This window comes from Nerophis lumbriciformis, linkage group LG39 (assembly GCF_033978685.3).
Source record: "Nerophis lumbriciformis linkage group LG39, RoL_Nlum_v2.1, whole genome shotgun sequence".
Taxonomy (NCBI): Eukaryota; Metazoa; Chordata; class Actinopteri; order Syngnathiformes; family Syngnathidae; genus Nerophis; species Nerophis lumbriciformis.
Window position 1 is genome coordinate 3442520 of NC_084586.2, and position 21322 is coordinate 3463841.

The following is a 21322-nucleotide window of genomic DNA, read 5'->3' on the forward strand; positions in this document are numbered from 1 at the left end:
TAAAATATCTTAAAAATGCTTAACCATGTCTTAAAAGCATCTTAAATGTGTCTTAAATATGTCATTAAAAAAAACAAAAAACAGTGAAGTTGGCACGTTCTGTAAATGGTAAATAAAAACAGAATACAACGATTTGCAAATCCTTTTCAACTTATATTCAATTTAATAGACTGCAAAGACAAGATACTTAATGTTCAAACTGGAAAACTTTGTTATTTTTTTGCAAATATTAGCTCATTTGAAATTTTATGCCTGCAACATGTTTCAGAAAAGCTGGCACAAGTGGCAAAAAAGACAGAAAGTTGAGGAAAGCTCATCAAACACTTATTTGGAACATCCCACGGGTGAACAGGCTAATTGGGAACAGGTGGGTGCCCTGATTGGATATAAAAGCATCCATCCATGAAATGCTCAGTCATTCACAAACAAGGATGGGACGAGGGTCACCACTTTGTCAACAAATTGTCGAATAGTTTAAGAACAGCATTTCTCAATGAGTTATTGCAAGGAAATTAAGGATTCCACCATGTACGGTCTGTAATATCAACAAAAGGTTCAGAGAGTCTGGAGAAATCACTGCACGTAAGCGATGATATTACAGACCTTCGATCCCTCAGGCGGTACTGCATCAAAAAGCGACATCAGTGTGTAAAGGATATCACCACATGGGCTCAGGAACACTTCAGAAAACCACTGTCAGTAACTACAGTTGGTCGCTCCATCTGTATGTGCCAGTTAAAACTCTACTATGCAAAGCCAAAGCCATTTATCAACAACACCCAGAAACGCTGCCGGCTTCGCTGGGCCCGAGCTCATCTAAGATGGACTGATACAAAGTGGAAAAGTGTTCTGTGGTCTGACGAGTCCACATTTCAAACTTTAGATATCTTGTCTTTGCAGTCTATGCAATTGAATATACAGGTAAAAGCCAGTAAATTAGAATATTTTGAAAAACTTGATTTATTTCAGTAATTGCATTCAAAAGGTGTAACTTGTACATTATATTTATTCATTGCACACAGACTGATGCATTCAAATGTTTATTTCATTTAATTTTGATGATTTGAAGTGGCAACAAATGAAAATCCAAAATTCCGTGTGTCACAAAATTAGAATATTACTTAAGGCTAATACAAAAAAGGGATTTTTAGAAATGTTGGCCAACTGAAAAGTATGAAAATGAAAAATATGAGCATGTACAATACTCAATACTTGGTTGGAGCTCCTTTTGCCTCAATTACTGCGTTTATGCGGCGTGGCATGGAGTCGATGAGTTTCTGGCACTGCTCAGGTGTTATGAGAGCCCAGGTTGCTCTGATAGTGGCCTTCAACTCTTCTGCGTTTTTGGGTCTGGCATTCTGCATCTTCCTTTTCACAATACCCCACAGATTTTCTATGGGGCTAAGGTCAGGGGAGTTGGCGGGCCAATTTAGAACAGAAATACCATGGTCCGTAAACCAGGCACGGGTAGATTTTGCGCTGTGTGCAGGCGCCAAGTCCTGTTGGAACTTGAAATCTCCATCTCCATAGAGCAGGTCAGCAGCAGGAAGCATGAAGTGCTCTAAAACTTGCTGGTAGACGGCTGCGTTGACCCTGGATCTCAGGAAACAGAGTGGACCGACACCAGCAGATGACATGGCACCCCAAACCATCACCCAACCATGAAATTTTGCATTTCCTTTGGAAATCGAGGTCCCAGAGTCTGGAGGAAGACAGGAGAGGCACAGGATCCACGTTGCCTGAAGTCTAGTGTAAAGTTTCCACCATCAGTGATGGTTTGGGGTGCCATGTCATCTGCTGGTGTCGGTCCACTCTGTTTCCTGAGATCCAGGGTCAACGCAGCCGTCTACCAGCAAGTTTTAGAGCACTTCATGCTTCCTGCTGCTGACCTGCTCTATGGAGATGGAGATTTCAAGTTCCAACAGGACTTGGCGCCTGCACACAGCGCAAAATCTACCCGTGCCTGGTTTACGGACCATGGTATTTCTGTTCTAAATTGGCCCGCCAACTCCCCTGACCTTAGCCCCATAGAAAATCTGTAGGGTATTGTGAAAAGGAAGATGCAGAATGCCAGACCCAAAAACGCAGAAGAGTTGAAGGCCACTATCAGAGCAACCTGGGCTCTCATAACACCTGAGCAGTGCCAGAAACTCATCGACTCCATGCCACGCCGCATTAACGCAGTAATTGAGGCAAAAGGAGCTCCAACCAAGTATTGAGTATTGTACATGCTCATATTTTTCATTTTCATACTTTTCAGTTGGCCAACATTTCTAAAAATCCCTTTTTTGTATTAGCCTTAAGTAATATTCTAATTTTGTGACACACGGAATTTTGGATTTTCATTTGTTGCCACTTCAAATCATCAAAATTAAATAAAATAAACATTTGAATGCATCAGTCTGTGTGCAATGAATAAATATAATGTACAAGTTACACCTTTTGAATGCAATTACTGAAATAAATCAAGTTTTTCAAAATATTCTAATTTACTGGCTTTTACCTGTAAGTTGAAAAGGATTTGTAAATCTTTGTATTCTGTTTTTATTGACCATTTTTTGTATTTTTAAATGGCGTTAATTTGAGTTAGCGTTGTTTCATACTACATCCGTGCTTGTGTATCCTTTGCCTCGTCACCATGGCGATGAACATTAATAAGAAGAACACTGTTGATCTTGAGAGACGCTCGGGCTTGACGGGGTCAAAGGTCCCGTCTGTTATCGTCAAAATTGACAGCACAAATGTATCATTGGCTTCGCCCGCACTCCTCTCTTTGTATCGCCCACACGCGCATGTGCGTGTGTGTGTGTGTGTGTGTGTGTGTGTGTGCGATGGGTGGAAGGGGCAAAACAAGTCACGTAGCACCATGAGGAAGGAAGTCGGGGGCTGATGTGGTTTCAGTAAAGTCAGCCTGTTCAAAGTGTGGTAAGTGTCTATTCCAGGGTCAAACTTCATTAACTTCAACACTCCGCAGGTCTATAAAAAAAAAAAGAAGTAAGTTTAGGAGTGTGAATAGAAGAAAAAGAGTCGTCTTCCACCGCACTCAAAGTCAATTTGACACGATAGCGGACAAGGAGAAAGCTAAAATGTGCAAAATTTAACACACACAAAAAAATGTTCTTGTTTCAAGAAGTTTGTCTAAAGCAGTTTTTCTCAAATAGGATGTGTTTGTGTGTGTGTGTGTGTGTGTGTGTGTGTGTTGAGGCACCGAGGGTACATACTTTATCAGTATCGTTCACTCTAAGACGTGCCCATTACTCATTTTGATTTAAAACAAATATTTTATTCGTTTTAGTTTTGTAGGTTAAATTGTTTTATAAATTGTGCTTCTGATCAATTAGAATGTATTATTATTCATTGATTTAATTTAATTTTGTTGAATATTATGTATTTTATGTATTATTTATAATATAGTAATGTATTATTATTTATTTTTTAATTATATACAAACCCCGTTTCCATATGAGTTGGGAAATTGTGTTAGATGTAAATATAAACGGAATACAATGATTTGCAAATCATTTTCAACCCATATTCAATTGAATGCACTACAAAGGCAACATATTTGATGTTCAAACTCATAAACTTAATTTTTTTTTTGCAAATAATAATTAACTTAGAATTTCATGGCTGCAACACGTGCCAAAGTAGTTGGGAAAGGGCATGTTCACCACTGTGTTACATGGCCTTTCCTTTTAACAACACTCAGTAAACGTTTGGGAACTGAGGAGACACATTTTTTAAGCTACTCAGGTGGAATTATTTCCCATTCTTGCTTGATGTACAGCTTAAGTTGTTCAACAGTCCGGGGGTCTCCGTTTTGGTATTTTAGGCTTCATAATGCGCCACACATTTTCAATGGGAGACAGGTCTGGACTACAGGCAGGCCAGTCTAGTACCCGCACTCTTTTACTATGAAGCCACGTTGACGTAACACGTGGCTTGGCATTGTCTTGCTGAAATAAGCAGGGGCGTCCATGGTAACGTTGCTTGGATGGCAACATATGTTGCTCCAAAACCTGTATGTACCTTTCAGCATTAATGGCGCCTTCACAGATGTGTAAGTTACCCATGTCTTGGGCACTAATACACCCCCATACCACCACACATGCTGGCTTTTCAACTTTGCGCCTATAACAATCCGGATGGTTCTTTTCCTCTTTGGTCCGGAGGACACGACGTCCGCAGATTCCAAAAACAATTTGAAATGTGGACTCGTCAGACCACAGAACACTTTTCCACTTTGTATCAGTCCATCTTAGATGAGCTCAGGCCCAGCGAAGCCGACGGCGTTTCTGGGTGTTTATAAACGGTTTTCGCCTTGCATAGGAGAGTTTTAACTTGCACTTACAGATGTAGCAACCAACTGTAGTTACTGACAGTGGGTTTTTGAAGTGTTCCTGAGCACAATGTGGTGATATCCTTTACACACTGATGTCGCTTGTACAGTACAGCCTGAGGGATCGAAGGTCACGGGCTTAGCTGCTTACGTGCAGTGATTTCTCCAGATTCTCTGAACCTTTTGATGATATTACGGACCGTAGATGGTGAAATCCCTAAATTCCTTGCAATAGCTGGTTGAGAAAGGTTTTTCTTAAACTGTTCAACAATTTGCTCACGCATTTGTTGACAAAGTGGTGACCCTCGCCCCATCCTTGTTTGTGAATGACTGAGCATTTCATGGAATCTACTTTTATACCCAATCATGGCACCCACCTGTTCCCAATTTGCCTGTTCACCTGTGGGATGTTCCAAATAAGTGTTTGATGAGCATTCCTCAACTTTATCAGTATTTATTTCCACCTTTCCCAACTTCTTTGTCACGTATTGCTGGCATCAAATTCTAAAGTTAATGATTATTTGCAAAAAACATTTTTTTTTTATCAGTTTGAATATCAAATATGTTGTTTTCATAGCATAATCAACTGAATATGGGTTGAAAATGATTTGCAAATCATTGTATTCCGTTTATATTTACAGCTAACACAATTTCCCAACTCATATGGAAACAGGGTTTGTATATATATATATTTTTTTGTTTGTTTGTTTGTTTTTTGTATTAAATGCTTCAAGTCGGTCAAAAATGTTTATGGCTTAAATGAGAATTTTTTTTAATTATTTCAGGTAAATTGATGCACTTAAAATTTTCCCTGTTAGAGACTAAAAACAATTATATTTTTCTTTAATGTTAATAAGGATACAATGTTATGCAGAGGTGTATTTAAAACAGTTCTATAGACAAATTATATTATTTTTATCGTCGCGGCGGAAAGTGGGGGGATTGAATTTTTTTTCTTCTTCTCGAGGAGGTGTTACAAAAAATAACTGTTATCATAATTTTGCCCATTTTGAGCTTTCATTTTCCTTTTCTTGCAACCAACATTGTGTTTCTGCATTATGGATGACTCAGTGTGTGTGGGTGTACAAGTGTGTGTGTGTGTGAGTGTGTGTGTGTGAGTGTGTGTGTGTGTGATCATCTTAAATGTGTCTTAAACATGTTTTGAAAATATTTTTAAGGTGTCCTAAAAATATCTTATAAATGTCTTAATATATAAAATGTCCTAAAATGTCTTAAATATGTTTAAAAAATATCTTAAACGTGTCCTAAATTTTTTTTTAAATATCTTCAATGTGCTAAATATTTTTTTGAAATATTTTTAATTTGTCTTAAAAATATCGTGAATGTGTCTTAAATATGCCTTAAAATATCTTAAATTTGTCCTAAAAATGTCTTAAATGTCTTAGAAATATCGTCACTATGTGGTAAATATTTATTAAAAATATTTTAAATATGTCTTTAGAATATCTTAAATATGTCTTAAAAATATCTTAAATGTGTCTTAAAAATGTCTTCAAAATGTCTTAAAAATATATTCAGCCTGTGGTAAATATATCCTAAAAACATAATTTATGTGTCTTAAATATATCTTAAAACATATCTTAAATGTGTCCTAAGATGTCTTAAATGTGTACTAAAAATGTCTTATATTGTCTTGAAAATATCTTCTGCATTGGTAAATATTCTTAACAACACCATTAATGTGTTGTACATAGGTCTTTAAAAAATATCTTAAATGTGTCCTAAAAAATGTATTAAATATTTTTTGGAAATATTTTTAATTTGTTTTAAAAATATCGTAAATGTGTCTTAATTATGCCTTAAAATATCTTAAATTTGTCCTAAAAATGTCTTAAATGTCTTAGAAATATTGTCACTATGTGGTAAATATTTCTTTAAAATATTTCAAATATGTCTTCAGAATATCTTAAATGTGTCTTAAATTGGTCTTAAAAATATATTAACATATGTCCTAAAAATGTCTTCAATATGTCTTAAAATATATTCAGCCTGTGATAAATATATCCTAAAAACATAATTTATGTGTCTTAAATATATCTTAAAAAATATCTTAAATGTGTCCTAAAATGTCTTAAATGTGTCCTAAGATGTCTTAAATGTGTACTAAAAATGTCTTATATATGTCTTGAAAATATCTTCTGCATTGGTAAATATGTCTTAACACCATTAATGTGTTGTGCATAGGTCTTAAAAAATATCTTAAATGTGTCCTAAAATGTCTTGAATGTGTCCTAAAATGTCTTAAATATGTCCTAAAATATCTTCAACATGTGGTAAATATGTTTAAAAACATCTTAAATGTGTCTTAAACATGTATTAAAAAATAATTTAAATATGTCCTAAACATATCTTAAATATGTCTTGAAAATACCTTGAATGTGTCTTAAAAATTTCTTAAATATGTTTTAAAAATATCTTCAACGTGTCCTAAAATGTCTTAAAATATCTTCAATATGTGTTAAATATTTCTTAGAAATTTTCTAAATTTGTCTTAAAAATATCGTAAATGTGTCTTAAATATGCCCTAAAATATCTTAATTTGTCCTAAAAATGTCTTAAAAATATCATCACTATGTGTTAAATATTTCTTTAAAAGATTTTAAATATGTTTGAAAAATATCTTCAATATGTGGTAAATATGTTTTAAAAACATCCTTAATGTTGTTATAAATATGTGTTAAAATATATTAAATGCATCTTAAAGATCTGCAATATAACTTAACTAGGTCTTAAAATATATTAAATAAGTCTTAAAATATCTTAAATTAGATTTTTGTGATTAAGGGCTATATAAATAATCTTGGATTCATTTATTGATATGTTTTTAAAAAAATCTTCCCAAATGTAACTTAAATGTGTCTTGAAATCATTCAAATGTGTCCTAAAAATATCTGAAATATGTTTTAAAAATTTATCAAATATGTTTTAATGTGTCCCAATGTCGTAAATGGGACACTTCATTAGGTACACAACCCATTGAGATGAAATACACAAATTCATATTTTACAAGAAAAAAATAAAATCTTGTTTTGACGATGATGTTTTTAACTCTAATATTTATGATCTTCTTTTGCAGCTTAATAAAATCCTCAAAACATTACAAACAGAAAAGTACAATTTTATTTCATACTTTACCAATTATATTGCTTTTGTATTATACTCTATCACTTTTTTTATTATATATTTTTTCCATTTTTTATTTTTCCCCTTTTCCATTGCTTTTGAGTGTTCCTTTTATCGTTTATTCTTGTAACTGAGCTCTTGCATCTTAAATGTGTCCTAAATATGTCATAAAAATATCTTGAATATATCTTAATATATCTTAAATATGTCTTAAAATATCTTAAAAATGCCTATTTATGTCTTAAAAGCATCTTAAATATATCATAAAAATATCTTAAATATTTCTTAATATATCTTAAATATGTCTTAAAATACCTTAAAAAGGCCTAATTATGCCTTAAAAGCATCTAAATGTTTATTAAATATGTCATAAAAATATCCTAAATTTGTCTTAATAGATCTTAAATATGTTTTAAAATATCTTAAAAAGGCCTAATTATGTCATTAAAAATATCTTAAATATGCCTTAATATATCTTAAATATGTCTTAAATATATTTAATAAAGGCCTAATTATGTCCTAAAAACATTTTAAATGTGTCGTAAATATGTCATAAAAAAGATTATAAATTTGTCCTAATACATCTTAAATATGTCTTAAAATATCTTAAAAAGGCCTGATTATGTTTTAAAAGCATTTTAAATGTGTCCTGAATATGTGATAATATATCTTGAATATGTCTTAAATATATTTAATAAAGGCCTAATTATGTCCTAAAAACATTTTAAATGTGTCGTAAATATGTCATAAAAAAGATTATAAATGTGTCCTAATACATCTTAAATATATCTTAAAATATCTTAAAAAGGCCTAATTATGTCTTAAAAACATCGTAAATGTGTCCTAAATAGGTCATAAAAATATCTTAAATTTGTCTTAATACATCTTAAATATGTCTTAAAATATCAGTGTGTGAATGTGTGTGTGAATGGGTGAATGTGGAAATACTGTCAAAGCGCTTTGAGTACCTTGAAGGTAGAAAAGCACTATACAAGTATAACCCATTTATCATTTATTATTATGTATCTTACAAGGGCCTAATTATGTTTTAAAAACATCTTAAATGTGTCTTAAATATGTCAGAAAAATATCTTAAATATGCCTTAATATATCTTAAATATCTTTAAAAAATGCTTAATTATGTCATAAAAAAATAATAAATATGCTTTAATATATCTTAAATATCTTTAAAAAATGCTTAATCATGTCTTAAAAGCATCTTAAATTTGTCTTAAATATTTCATAAAAAATATCTTAAATATGTCTTAATATATCTTCAATATGTCTTCAAATATCTATCTTAAAAGCATCTTTAAATGTGTCCTAAATATGTCCTAAAAATATCTTAACTATTTCTTAATATATCTTTAATATGTCCTAAAATATCTTAAAAAAGCCTAATTACATCTTAAATGTGTCTTAAATATGTCATCAAAATATCTTAAATATGCCTTAATATATCTTAAATATCTTTAAAAAATGCTTAATTATGTCATAAAAAAATAATAAATATGCTTTAATATATCTTAAATATCTTTAAAAAATACTTAATCATGTCTTAAAAGCATCTTAAATTTGTCTTAAATATTTCATAAAAAATATCTTAAATATGTCTTAATATATCTTCAATATGTCTTCAAATATCTATCTTAAAAGCATCTTTAAATGTGTCCTAAATATGTCCTAAAAATATCTTAACTATTTCTTAATATATCTTTAATATGTCCTAAAATATCTTAAAAAAGCCTAATTACATCTTAAATGTGTCTTAAATATGTCAGAAAAATATCTTAAATATGCCTTAATATATCTTAAATATCTTTAAAAAATGCTTAATTATGTCATAAAAAAATAATAAATATGCTTTAATATATCTTAAATATCTTTAAAAAATGCTTAATCATGTCTTAAAAGCATCTTAAATTTGTCTTAAATATTTCATAAAAAATATCTTAAATATGTCTTAATATATCTTCAATATGTCTTCAAATATCTATCTTAAAAGCATCTTTAAATGTGTCCTAAATATGTCCTAAAAATATCTTAACTATTTCTTAATATATCTTTAATATGTCCTAAAATATCTTAAAAAAGCCTAATTACATCTTAAATGTGTCTTAAATATGTCAGAAAAATATCTTAAATATGCCTTAATATATCTTAAATATCTTTAAAAAATGCTTAATTATGTCATAAAAAAATAATAAATATGCTTTAATATATCTTAAATATCTTTAAAAAATGCTTAATCATGTCTTAAAAGCATCTTAAATTTGTCTTAAATATTTCATAAAAAATATCTTAAATATGTCTTAATATATCTTCAATATGTCTTCAAATATCTATCTTAAAAGCATCTTTAAATGTGTCCTAAATATGTCCTAAAAATATCTTAACTATTTCTTAATATATCTTTAATATGTCCTAAAATATCTTAAAAAAGCCTAATTACATCTTAAATGTGTCTTAAATATGTCATCAAAATATCTTAAATATGCCTTAATATAGCTTAAATATCTTTAAAAAAAATGCCTAATTAAGTCTTAAAAACATCTTAAATGTGTCTTAAATATGTCATAAAAAATATCTTAAATATGCCTTAATATAGCTTAAATATCTTTTTAAAAAATGCCTAATTATGTCTTAAAAGCATCTTAAATTTGTCTTAAATATTTCATAAAAAATATCTTAAATATGTCTTAATATATCTTCAAAATGTCTTCAAATATCTATCTTAAAAGCATCTTTAAATGTGTCCTAAATATGTCCTAAAAATATCTTAACTATTTCTTAATATATCTTTAATATGTCCTAAAATATCTTAAAAAAGCCTAATTACATCTTAAATGTGTCTTAAATATGTCATCAAAATATCTTAAATATGCCTTAATATAGCTTAAATATCTTTAAAAAAAAATGCCTAATTATGTCTTAAAAACATCTTAAATGTGTCTTAAATATGTCATAAGAAATATCTTAAATATGCCTTAATATAGCTTAAAAATCTTTTTAAAAAATGCCTAATTATGTCTTAAAAACATCTTAAATGTGTCTTAAATATGTCATAAAAAATATCTTAAATATGTCTTAATATTAGGGATGTCCGATAATGGCTTTTTGCCGGTATCCGATATTCCGATATTGGCCAACTCTTTAATTACCGATACCGATATCAACCGATACCGATATCAACCGATATATACAGTCGTGGAATTAACACATTATTATGCCTAATTTGGACAACCAGGTATGGTGAAGATAAGGTACTTTTAAAAAAAATTAGTAAAATAAAATAATATAAATAAATTAAAAACATTTTCTTGAATAAAAAAGAAAGTAAAACAATATAAAAACAGTTACATAGAAACTAGTAATGAATGAAAATGAGTAAAATCAACTGTTAAAGGTTAGTACTAATAGTGGACCAGCAGCACATACAATCATGTGTGCTTACGGACTGTATCCCTTGCAGACTGTATTGATATATATTGATATATAATGTAGGAACCAGAATATTAATAACAGAAAGAAACAAGCCTTTTGTGTGAATGAGTGTGAATGAGTGTCAATGGGGGAGGGAGGTTTTTTTGGGTTGGTGCACTAATTGTAAGTGCATCTTGTGTTTTTTATGTTGATGTAATAAAAAAATAATAAAAAAAACCCCATACCGATAATAAAAAAAACAATACCGATAATTTCCGATATTACATTTTAACGCATTTATCGGCCGATAATATCAGTAGGCCGATATTATCGGACATCTCTACTTAATATATCTTCAATATGTCTTAAAATATCTTAAAAATGCCTATTTATGTCTTAAAAGCATCTTAAATATATCATAAAAATATCTTAAATATTTCTACTTAAATATGTCTTAAAATACCTTAAAAAGGCCTAATTATGCCTTAAAAGCATCTAAATGTTTATTAAATATGTCATAAAAATATCCTAAATTTGTCTTAATAGATCTTAAATATGTTTTAAAATATCTTAAAAAGGCCTAATTATGTCATTAAAAATATCTTAAATATGCCTTAATATATCTTAAATATGTCTTAAATATATTTAATAAAGGCCTAATTATGTCCTAAAAACATTTTAAATGTGTCGTAAATATGTCATAAAAAAGATTATAAATTTGTCCTAATACATCTTAAATATGTCTTAAAATATCTTAAAAAGGCCTGATTATGTTTTAAAAGCATTTTAAATGTGTCCTGAATATGTGATAATATATCTTGAATATGTCTTAAATATATTTAATAAAGGCCTAATTATGTCCTAAAAACATTTTAAATGTGTCGTAAATATGTCATAAAAAAGATTATAAATGTGTCCTAATACATCTTAAATATATCTTAAAATATCTTAAAAAGGCCTAATTATGTCTTAAAAACATCGTAAATGTGTCCTAAATAGGTCATAAAAATATCTTAAATTTGTCTTAATACATCTTAAATATGTCTTAAAATATCAGTGTGTGAATGTGTGTGTGAATGGGTGAATGTGGAAATACTGTCAAAGCGCTTTGAGTACCTTGAAGGTAGAAAAGCACTATACAAGTATAACCCATTTATCATTTATTATTATGTATCTTACAAGGGCCTAATTATGTTTTAAAAACATCTTAAATGTGTCTTAAATATGTCAGAAAAATATCTTAAATATGCCTTAATATATCTTAAATATCTTTAAAAAAATGCTTAATCATGTCTTAAAAGCATCTTAAATTTGTCTTAAATATTTCATAAAAAATATCTTAAATATGTCTTAAATTTGTCTTAATACATCTTAAATATGTCTTAAAATATCAGTGTGTGAATGTGTGTGTGAATGGGTGAATGTGGAAATACTGTCAAAGTGCTTTGAGTACCTTGAAGGTAGAAAAGCACTATACAAGTATAACCCATTTATCATTTATTATTATGTATCTTACAAGGGCCTAATTATGTTTTAAAAACATCTTAAATGTGTCTTAAATATGTCAGAAAAATATCTTAAATATGCCTTAATATATCTTAAATATCTTTAAAAAATGCTTAATTATGTCATAAAAAAATAATAAATATGCTTTAATATATCTTAAATATCTTTAAAAAATACTTAATCATGTCTTAAAAGCATCTTAAATTTGTCTTAAATATTTCATAAAAAATATCTTAAATATGTCTTAATATATCTTCAATACATCTATCTTAAAAGCATCTTTAAATGTGTCCTAAATATGTCCTAAAAATATCTTAACTATTTCTTAATATATCTTTAATATGTCCTAAAATATCTTAAAAAAGCCTAATTACATCTTAAATGTGTCTTAAATATGTCATCAAAATATCTTAAATATGCCTTAATATAGCTTAAATATCTTTTAAAAAAAATGCCTAATTATGTCTTAAAAACATCTTAAATGTGTCTTAAATATGTCATAAAAAATATCTTAAATATGCCTTAATAAAGCTTAAATATCTTTTTAAAAAATGCCTAATTATGTCTTAAAAACATCTTAAATGTGTCTTAAATATGTCATAAAAAATATCTTAAATATGTCTTAATATATCTTCAATATGTCTTCAAATATCTATCTTAAAAGCATCTTTAAATGTGTCCTAAATATGTCCTAAAAATATCTTAACTATTTCTTAATATATCTTTAATATGTCCTAAAATATCTTAAAAAAGCCTAATTACATCTTAAATGTGTCTTAAATATGTCATCAAAATATCTTAAATATGCCTTAATATAGCTTAAATATCTTTTAAAAAAATGCCTAATTATGTCTTAAAAACATCTTAAATGTGTCTTAAATATGTCATAAGAAATATCTTAAATATGCCTTAATATAGCTTAAATATCTTTTTAAAAAATGCCTAATTATGTCTTAAAAACATCTTAAATGTGTCTTAAATATGTCATAAAAAATATCTTAAATATGCCTTAATATAGCTTAAATATATTTAAAAAAAATGCCTAATTATGTCTTAAAAACATCTTAAATGTGTCTTAAATATGTCATAAAAAATATCTTAAATATGTCTTAATATATCTTCAATATGTCTTCAAATATCTATCTTAAAAGCATCTTTAAATGTGTCCTAAATATGTCCTAAAAATATCTTAACTATTTCTTAATATATCTTTAATATGTCCTAAAATATCTTAAAAAAGCCTAATTACATCTTAAATGTGTCTTAAATATGTCATCAAAATATCTTAAATATGCCTTAATATAGCTTAAATATCTTTTTAAAAAATGCCTAATTATGTCTTAAAAACATCTTAAATGTGTCTTAAATATGTCATAAAAAATATCTTAAATATGCCTTAATATAGCTTAAATATCTTTTTTAAAAATGCCTAATTATGTCTTAAAAGCATCTTAAATTTGTCTTAAATATTTCATAAAAAATATCTTAAATATGTCTTAATATATCTTCAATATGTCTTCAAATATCTATCTTAAAAGCATCTTTAAATGTGTCCTAAATATGTCCTAAAAATATCTTAACTATTTCTTAATATATCTTTAATATGTCCTAAAATATCTTAAAAAAGCCTAATTACATCTTAAATGTGTCTTAAATATGTCATCAAAATATCTTAAATATGCCTTAATATAGCTTAAATATCTTTTTAAAAAATGCCTAATTATGTCTTAAAAACATCTTAAATGTGTCTTAAATATGTCATAAAAAATATCTTAAATATGCCTTAATATAGCTTAAATATCTTTTTTAAAAATGCCTAATTATGTCTTAAAAACATCTTAAATGTGTCTTAAATATGTCATAAAAAATATCTTAAATATGTCTTAATATTAGGGATGTCCGATAATGGCTTTTTGCCGGTATCCGATATTCCGATATTGGCCAACTCTTGAATTACCGATACCGATATCAACCGATACCGATATCAACCGATATATACAGTCGTGGAATTAACACATTATTATGCCTAATTTGGACAACCAGGTATGGTGAAGATAAGGTACTTTTAAAAAAAATTAGTAAAATAAAATAAGATAAATAAATTAAAAACATTTTCTTGAATAAAAAAGAAAGTAAAACAATATAAAAACAGTTACATAGAAACTAGTAATTAATGAAAATGAGTAAAATCAACTGTTAAAGGTTAGTACTAATAGTGGACCAGCAGCACATACAATCATGTGTGCTTACGGACTGTATCCCTTGCAGACTGTATTGATATATATTGATATATAATGTAGGAACTAGAATATTAATAACAGAAAGAAACAAGCCTTTTGTGTGAATGAGTGTGAATGAGTGTAAATGGGGGAGGGAGTTTTTTTTGGGTTGGTGCACTAATTGTAAGTGCATCTTGTGTTTTTTATGTTGATGTAATAAAAAAAACCAAAAAAAAAACCGATACCGATAATAAAAAAAACAATACCGATAATTTCCGATATTACATTTTAACGCATTTATCGGCCGATAATATCAGTAGGCCGATATTATCGGACATCTCTACTTAATATATCTTCAATATGTCTTAAAATATCTTAAAAAGGCCTAATTTAAATCCGATCTGGATCGTAATTGGTAGAAATGCACCCTGAAGTGTCGCATGGGTCGATACCTGTTCATACCTATTAGTAGTGGGCGGAGCCTGGCGGCGAAAACTGCCCCTCGCCATCAGTATTCAAAATGGCACCACTATGATTTTTATGCTAAAATTCTGGCGACTGAACTGCCCAGTTTTTTTTACCGTACAATTTACGGACTTTTGGTACCGCGTGTGAGTGTTTACAACGTGTGTGTGTGTGTGTGTGTGTACTTCCATCCAGGGTGAACTTGGCGCTGGCCTACACGGAGCTGACGGAGGAGTTGGGTCGCCTTCGAGCGCTGAGCTCCAAGCAGACTGAGATCCTGAGGAAGGCGTCCCAGGACTCTGCTGGTCCGGGTGAGAAGACTCGCCTCATAATGGTTCATTTTGGACATGAGCTACATTTTTGCAGGGTTGTCCAAAGTACGGCCCAGAGGACATTTTTTCAGCCTGCAGCTATTTTTTTCTATTTTTTTATTGTGAAAGTGAAATTGCTAGCTCAAAAATCCCCCCCAAACCCTCCAAGCTCCTCGCCCACCTGAGTGGAAACAGTTTGGAGAGCCGAGTTTTAGAGATTAAACATGACACACAGGAAGTTAAAAAATACTTCAGCTTGATACCGCTGCCTCCTTTTCAACACCTCAAGCGAGCGGCCAGAGATCGTGTTTCCTTTTTTATTTAGGCGACCTTTTGGCCGCACTCGTGCAGGAAACACAGCAACTGTACTTGCAGATATTCATCTTTTATCATCACACTGTGCGCTAATGCTAACCTCAGCTAATGCTGCAAAACAGTCAGTAGGGAAAAACTCCAATGTGTGTAATACATGCGTCTTAAGTCTGTCTTAAATATATCTTAAAAATATACTAAATGTGTCTTAATTAAGTCTTAGATATGTCTTAAACATTTCTTAAATATAACTTAAGGGTCTAGAAATATCCCAAATATGTCTTAAATATAAAGTAAATGTATTTTAAAATATTTTAAATATAACTTAAATATGTTTTAAAATATCCTAAATATGTCTTTACATATCATTAAAGGGCCTAATTATGTCTTAAAAGCATCTTAAATGTGTCGTAAATGTGTCATAAAAACATCTTAAATATGTCTTGAGATATCTTAAATACATCTTAAAAATGCCTAATTGTGAAGCATCTTAAATGTTTCCTAAATATGGCATAAACATATCTTAAATATGTCTTAAAATATCTTAAAAAATGCTTAATTGTGTCTTAAAATATCTTAAAAAATGCTTAATTATGTCTTAAAACATCTAAAAATGTGCCTTTATTACGTCATGAAAATAACTTAAATATGTCTATGTAATAGATATGTCTTAAACATATCTAAAAACAACACAGAATAAAAAATACATGTCATAAAAATATATTAAAATGTCTTAAAATATCTTAAAAAGGCCTAATTATGTTTTAAAAGCATCTTAAATGTGTCATAAAAAGATCTTAAATATGTCTTAATATATCTTATCTTTAAAATGCGTAATTATGTTTAAAACATCTTAAAATGTGTCCTTAATATGTCATAAAAATAAATTAAATATGTCATAAAAATATCTTCAATATGTCTTAGTATATCTTAAATGTCTTAAAATATCTTAAAAATGCATAATTATGTCTTAAAACATCTTAAAATGTGTCCTTAATATGTCATAAAAATAAATGAAATATGTCATAAAAATATCTTCAATATGTCTTAGTATATCTTAAATGTCTTAAAATATCTTAAAAATGCATAATTATGTCTTAAAACATCTTAAGATGTGTCCTTAATATGTCATAAAAATAAATTAAATATGTCATAAAAATATCTTCAATATGTCTTAGTATATCTTAAATGTCTTAAAATATCTTAAAAATGCATAATTATGTCTTAAAACATCTTAAAATGTGTCCTTAATATGTCATAAAAATAATTTAAATATGTCTATGTTTTAATAGATATGTTAAAGTTAAAGTAGCAATGATTGTCTGTCACACACACACACACACACACACACACACACACACACACACACACACACACACACACACACACACACACACACACACACACACACACACACACACACACACACACACACACGCACACACTAAGTGTGGTGAAATTTGTCCTCTGCATTTGACCCATCCCCTTGTATGTTTTAAAAATATCTTAATTGTTTGTTTTAAATATGTCTTACAAATATCCTCAATATGTGTTTTAAATGTCTTTAAATTATCTTCATATTGTGTTAAATATGTCTTAAAATATCTTCAATGTGTGTTAAATATGCCTTCAAATATTTTTAAATGTGTCTTAAATATGTCTTGAAAAAATCTTAAGTGTCCTAAATATATTTTGATTATGTCTAAAAAAAATATATAAATTTTTTTGGTAAATATGTCTTAGATATATCTTATATATGTGTTAAATATGTCTTAAATAAATATTAAACGTGTCCTAAACATGTCTTAAAAACATCCTAAATGTGTCCTTAAAATATCTGAAGTTTGTTTTAAAAATATCTTACATTTTTGTTTTAAATATGTCTTAAAAATATATTCAATATGTGTTTTAGATATGTCTTTAAAATATCTTAAATGCGTTTTAAATATAGCTAAAACAATATATTCAGTATGTGGTAAATATGTCTTAAAAACATCCTAAATGTGTCTTAAATAGGTCTTAAAAATATATTAAATGCATCTAAAAAATAATTTCAACATAACTTAACTAGGTCTTAAAATATGTCGTAAAATATCTCAATTACTGTATGTCCTAAAAATATCACTTAAATACGTCTTAAAAACATCTTAAATTTGTCCTATAAAAGGTCCTAAAAATAATTTAAATAAGTCCTAAAAATATTTTTAAAATGTCCCAAATTTTTTTATTAAATATGTCTTAATGTTTTCCAATATTTAAGTGTCTAACTAAGTGCAGTTATCAAACACACTTTTCCCCATCATTTGAATTTAAAACGGTAATGCTAACTGTTGGAAGTTTAATTGCGGTATATTACCTTTCATCATTAAATATATTCAACATTCCAAAGGACCCATTACCTCCCTGCTTGGCACTCAGCATTAAGGGTTGGAATTGGGGGTTAAATCACCAAAAATGATTCCCGGGCACGGCCACCGCTGCTGCTCACTGCTCCCCTCACCTCCCTTGGGGGGTGATCAAGGGTGATGGGTCAAATGCAGAGAATAATTTCGCCACACCTTGTGTGTGTGTGACAATCATTGGTACTTTAACTTTAACATGTCTTAAATAGGTCTTTTAAAAAGGCTGTTAAATTATTAAAAATGATTCCCGGGCGCGGCCACCGCTGCTGCTCACTGCTCCCCTCACCTGGGTGATCAAGGGTGATGGGTCAAATGCAGAGAATAATTTCGCCACACCTAGTGTGTGATACAATCATTGGTACTTTAACTTTAAATGTGTGGTAATAGGTACTGAATGTAAGTGTTGAATATGAAAAGGATGTGTTGAATGTGTCTTCCAGTCCAGCTGCACTCTCCCATCCATCACCAGCGCCACTCGCCAGGATCTCAGCGCCACTCGCCCATCTCGCAGCGCCACTCTCCGGCTCCGCCCCCTCCTCACCACTCGCCCATCCAGCAGCGGCGCTCCCCGGTGTTGCAGCGTCTGTCCCCCGACACGCACCGGCGCTCCCCCCTGCTGGACATGGGCGACGGGCCGGCCTCGTACTCCTGCCGCCCGCCCAGTCAGCACCTGCGGGCCAGCTTCCAGGGCCGCCGCAGCTACTCGGAGGTGACCGACCCTTCGGCGTATCACTGCCCGCCGCGCTTCTCCCTGGACCCGGTGTCCACCCTCCCCAAGCCCCGCCCTTTTGTGGAGGGCTACTCCAAACAGACGCAGCAGCACTCGTCTCATCAGCACAGGGGGGCGTCGTCACCTCACCAAGACTCCCGAGAGACGCCCTTTCCTCTCTCCGAGGTGGCCCACCTGCGCTTCGAGCCGCCCCCGTGCTCCGCCCCGGCCCCGCAGCCGCTGCAGTCCTCCGAAGACGAGGAGGAGTGGACCTGTCCGCATCCCATCAGCCCGCCCAGGACGCTGGGGGTGCTCTCCGCTGCCGTGCCCGGCGGCGCCATGAGGGGTCCGGCGTCCTGCTCGGCCTTCCCCGCGTCCGCCCAGTGCCCCAACGCCATGGGCTGCCGCCCCCAGCCCGGCTACATATCTGCCGAGCACGCTCAGTCGTGGCCGTCCATCAACGTGAGTGTCCGCCTCCGTCTTTCTGCACGTGCATGTGCTCACGGGTACTGGCCGTGGAAATCTGGGGTGACAATTCCATTTGGAATTGATTTTTGATTCAAGCCAATTCTTGCATTATATTATTTAGTATAATAATGATGATGAAATGTATTTTTCAAAAAAGGTGACAGGTTCTAAAAACCTATTTTTAAAAATTGATTCTTAAAAAATAAATTATATATATATACAGGTAAAAGCCAGTAAATTAGAATATTTTGAAAAACTTGATTTATTTCAGTAATTGCATTCAAAAGGTGTAACTTGTACATTATATTTATTCATTGCACACAGACTGATGCATTCAAATGTTTATTTCATTTAATTTTGATGATTTGAAGTGGCAACAAATGAAAATCCAAAATTCCGTGTGTCACAAAATTAGAATATTACTTAAGGCTAATACAAAAAAGGGATTTTTAGAAATGTTGGCCAACTGAAAAGTATGAAAATGAAAAATATGAGCATGTACAATACTCAATACTTGGTTGGAGCTCCTTTTGCCTCAATTACTGCGTTAATGCGGCGTGGCATGGAGTCGATGAGTTTCTGGCACTGCTCAGGTGTTATGAGAGCCCAGGTTGCTCTGATAGTGGCCTTCAACTCTTCTGCGTTTTTGGGTCTGGCATTCTGCATCTTCCTTTTCACAATACCCCACAGATTTTCTATGGGGCTAAGGTCAGGGGAGTTGGCGGGCCAATTTAGAACAGAAATACCATGGTCCGTAAACCAGGCACGGGTAGATTTTGCGCTGTGTGCAGGCGCCAAGTCCTTTTGGAACTTGAAATCTCCATCTCCATAGAGCAGGTCAGCAGCAGGAAGCATGAAGTGCTCTAAAACTTGCTGGTAGACGGCTGCGTTGACCCTGGATCTCAGGAAACAGAGTGGACCGACACCAGCAGATGACATGGCACCCCAAACCATCACTGATGGTGGAAACTTTACACTAGACTTCAGGCAACGTGGATCCTGTGCCTCTCCTGTCTTCCTCCAGACTCTGGGACCTCGATTTCCAAAGGAAATGCAAAATTTGCATGGTTGGGTGATGGTTTGGGGTGCCATGTCATCTGCTGGTGTCGGTCCACTCCGTTTCCTGAGATCCAGGGTCAACGCAACCGTCTACCAGCAAGTTTTAGAGCACTTCATGCTTCCTGCTGCTGACCTGCTCTATGGAGATGGAGATTTCAAGTTCCAAAAGGACTTGGCGCCTGCACACAGCGCAAAATCTACCCGTGCCTGGTTTACGGACCATGGTATTTCTGTTCTAAATTGGCCCGCCAACTCCCCTGACCTTAGCCCCATAGAAAATCTGTGGGGTATTGTGAAAAGGAAGATGCAGAATGCCAGACCCAAAAACGCAGAAGAGTTGAAGGCCACTATCAGAGCAACCTGGGCTCTCATAACACCTGAGCAGTGCCAGAAACTCATCGACTCCATGCCACGCCGCATTAACGCAGTAATTGAGGCAAAAGGAGCTCCAACCAAGTATTGAGTATTGTACATGCTCATATTTTTCATTTTCATACTTTTCAGTTGGCCAACATTTCTAAAAATCCCTTTTTTGTATTAGCCTTAAGTAATATTCTAATTTTGTGACACACGGAATTTTGGATTTTCATTTGTTGCCACTTCAAATCATCAAAATTAAATGAAATAAACATTTGAATGCATCAGTCTGTGTGCAATGAATAAATATAATGTACAAGTTACACCTTTTGAATGCAATTACTGAAATAAATCAAGTTTTTCAAAATATTCTAATTTACTGACTTTTACCTGTATATATATATATATATATATATATATATATATATATATATATATATATATATATATATATATATATATATATATATATATATACTTAACTGTATATATTAAATATGTTTTGAAAATACCCAAGTATGTCTTAAAAGATCTTAAGCATACCTTAAAATCATCTTAAATATACTTCAATATGTCTTAAAATACTTAAATATTTCTTAAAATACCTT

At 31.3% G+C, this 21322-nt stretch overlaps 1 protein-coding gene across 1 annotated transcript in view; it reads left to right on the top strand.

Annotated features, from left to right (window-relative positions):
- The window catches only part of LOC133577895 (TANK-binding kinase 1-binding protein 1-like), a 224191-nt gene that overhangs the window by 189370 nt on the left and 13499 nt on the right, over window positions 1-21322 (top strand). The window contains exons 8-9 of the mRNA XM_061932009.1: window positions 15292-15407; window positions 18562-19292. Of these exons, the coding sequence (XP_061787993.1) occupies window positions 15292-15407; window positions 18562-19292 (847 nt within the window). The remainder of the gene's footprint in view (window positions 1-15291; window positions 15408-18561; window positions 19293-21322) is intronic.